The following is a 1786-nucleotide window of genomic DNA, read 5'->3' as shown; positions in this document are numbered from 1 at the left end:
ATCTTCCTCCAGGAAATAAGCCTTTAGGTTTAAAATAGATCTTTAAATGAAAAATTAAAGCTAATGGCACTATTGACAAATATAAGGCAAGACTTGTTGTCAAAGTTATAGACAAAAGGAAGGCCTTGATTACTTTGACACTTACTCGCCAGTAACAAGGATAACATCTATTAGGGTGCTAGTGGCACTAGAGGCCGTGTATGGTCTTGAAATCCATCAAATGGATGTTAAAATAGCTTTCTTAAATGGAGAATTGGAGGAAGATATTTACATGGAACAACCTGAGAGTTTTGTGGTTCCTGGTAAAGAAAAGAAAGTGTGCAAACTTGTTAAGTCGCTTTATGGACTTAAACAAGCACCCAAATAATGGCATGCAAAATTTGACCAAACAATGCTGGCAAATGGATTTAAAATCATCGAGTGTGACAAATGTGTTTACATTAAAAACTCCAGGTCATGAAGTCATTATTTGTTTATATGTTGATGACATGTTGATAGAGAGCAAAAGTATGACAGATATTAATGCTACAAAACGCATGTTGGTTAGCAAATTCAACATGAAAGACTTAGGAGTTGCTGATTTGATCTTAGGAATTAGAATTCACAAGACTCCACAAGGTCTAGGATTATCACAGTCTCACTACATTGAAAAGGTACTTGACATGTTCAAGTATTTGGATTTTAAAATTGCCAAGGCTCCAATTGACGTGAGTTATGCACTTCAAAAGAATGAAGCTGAAAGTGACTCATAACTAGATTATGCAAGAGTATTGGGAAGTTTGATGTATATCATGAATTATACGCGACCAGATATAGCATGTGCCATTAACAAACTGAGTCGGTTTACAAGTAATCCCAATCAAATACATTGGATGGCAATGAAACGAGTTTTGGGATATCTAAAACATACCCAAAATTATGCTTTGCATTATAACAAATATCTTTCCGTGATCGAGGGATATAGTGATGCAAATTGGATCACCGGATCATCTGAAGTTAAATCCACGAGTGGATATGTTTTCACAATTGGGGGTGGAGCAGTGTCTTGGAAATCATCCAAACAAACGTGCATCGCCCGTTCTACAACGGAATATGAATTCATAGCTTTAGATAAGGCCGGTGAAGAAGCTGAATGGCTCCGGAATTTCTTGGAAGATATTCCATTTCAGCCCAAACCTTTGGCACCTATTTGTATACATTGTGATAGTCAAGTGGCAATAGGTAGGGCAGGGAGCGTTATGTATAACAGAAAATCTCGTCATATTCGACGGAGACACAATACCGTTAGACAACTACTCTCTAGTGGTGTTATCACAATTAACTACGTAAAGTCAAAAGATAATGTGTTGGATCCACTTACAAAAGGCCTATCTAGAGAGGTAGTTGAAAGATCATCAAAGGGAATGGGGTTAAAGGCCTAGGACAAGTCATCATGGCGGTAACTCTACCTAGAAGACTGGAGATCCCAAGAGCTAGCTTCAAAGAGATCAAACAAAGTTATGAATGACGGTTCAACATTGTCAAATAACTCAACCATTCTCGTGATAAAGACAATGTTCAAAAAATGAGGTAAAACATTAAGGCTTTTTGATGAGTCAATAAAGCTTAAAGCTTTTTAATGATTTGCTAAGTCTGGCAAGATATGACCAGATAATGTGTCTTTAGGATTACACGTTTAGGAATCACCTATGTGAGTGTGAAGTGTAAGCCGTTCCAAGGAGAATGAAAGTAAAGGCCCATTCTCTACGCACTCATGAAACCAGGCGGTGGTCATGGCTGAAATGAA

At 37.5% G+C, this 1786-nt stretch overlaps 1 protein-coding gene across 1 annotated transcript; it reads left to right on the top strand.

The window, feature by feature from the left end:
- Positions 1-220: 220 nt before the first annotated feature.
- Positions 221-752, top strand: LOC138882676 (uncharacterized mitochondrial protein AtMg00810-like). The gene is made up of 2 exons (XM_070163287.1): positions 221-302; positions 454-752. Exons 1-2 carry the CDS (start codon positions 221-223, stop codon positions 750-752), a joined length of 381 nt encoding a protein of 126 aa, XP_070019388.1.
- The last annotated feature ends 1034 nt before the right edge of the window (positions 753-1786 follow it).

The sequence above is a fragment of the Nicotiana sylvestris genome, chromosome 12 (genome assembly GCF_000393655.2).
Source record: "Nicotiana sylvestris chromosome 12, ASM39365v2, whole genome shotgun sequence".
NCBI lineage: Eukaryota > Viridiplantae > Streptophyta > Magnoliopsida > Solanales > Solanaceae > Nicotiana > Nicotiana sylvestris.
This window is presented reverse-complemented; position numbering and strand designations above follow the sequence as displayed.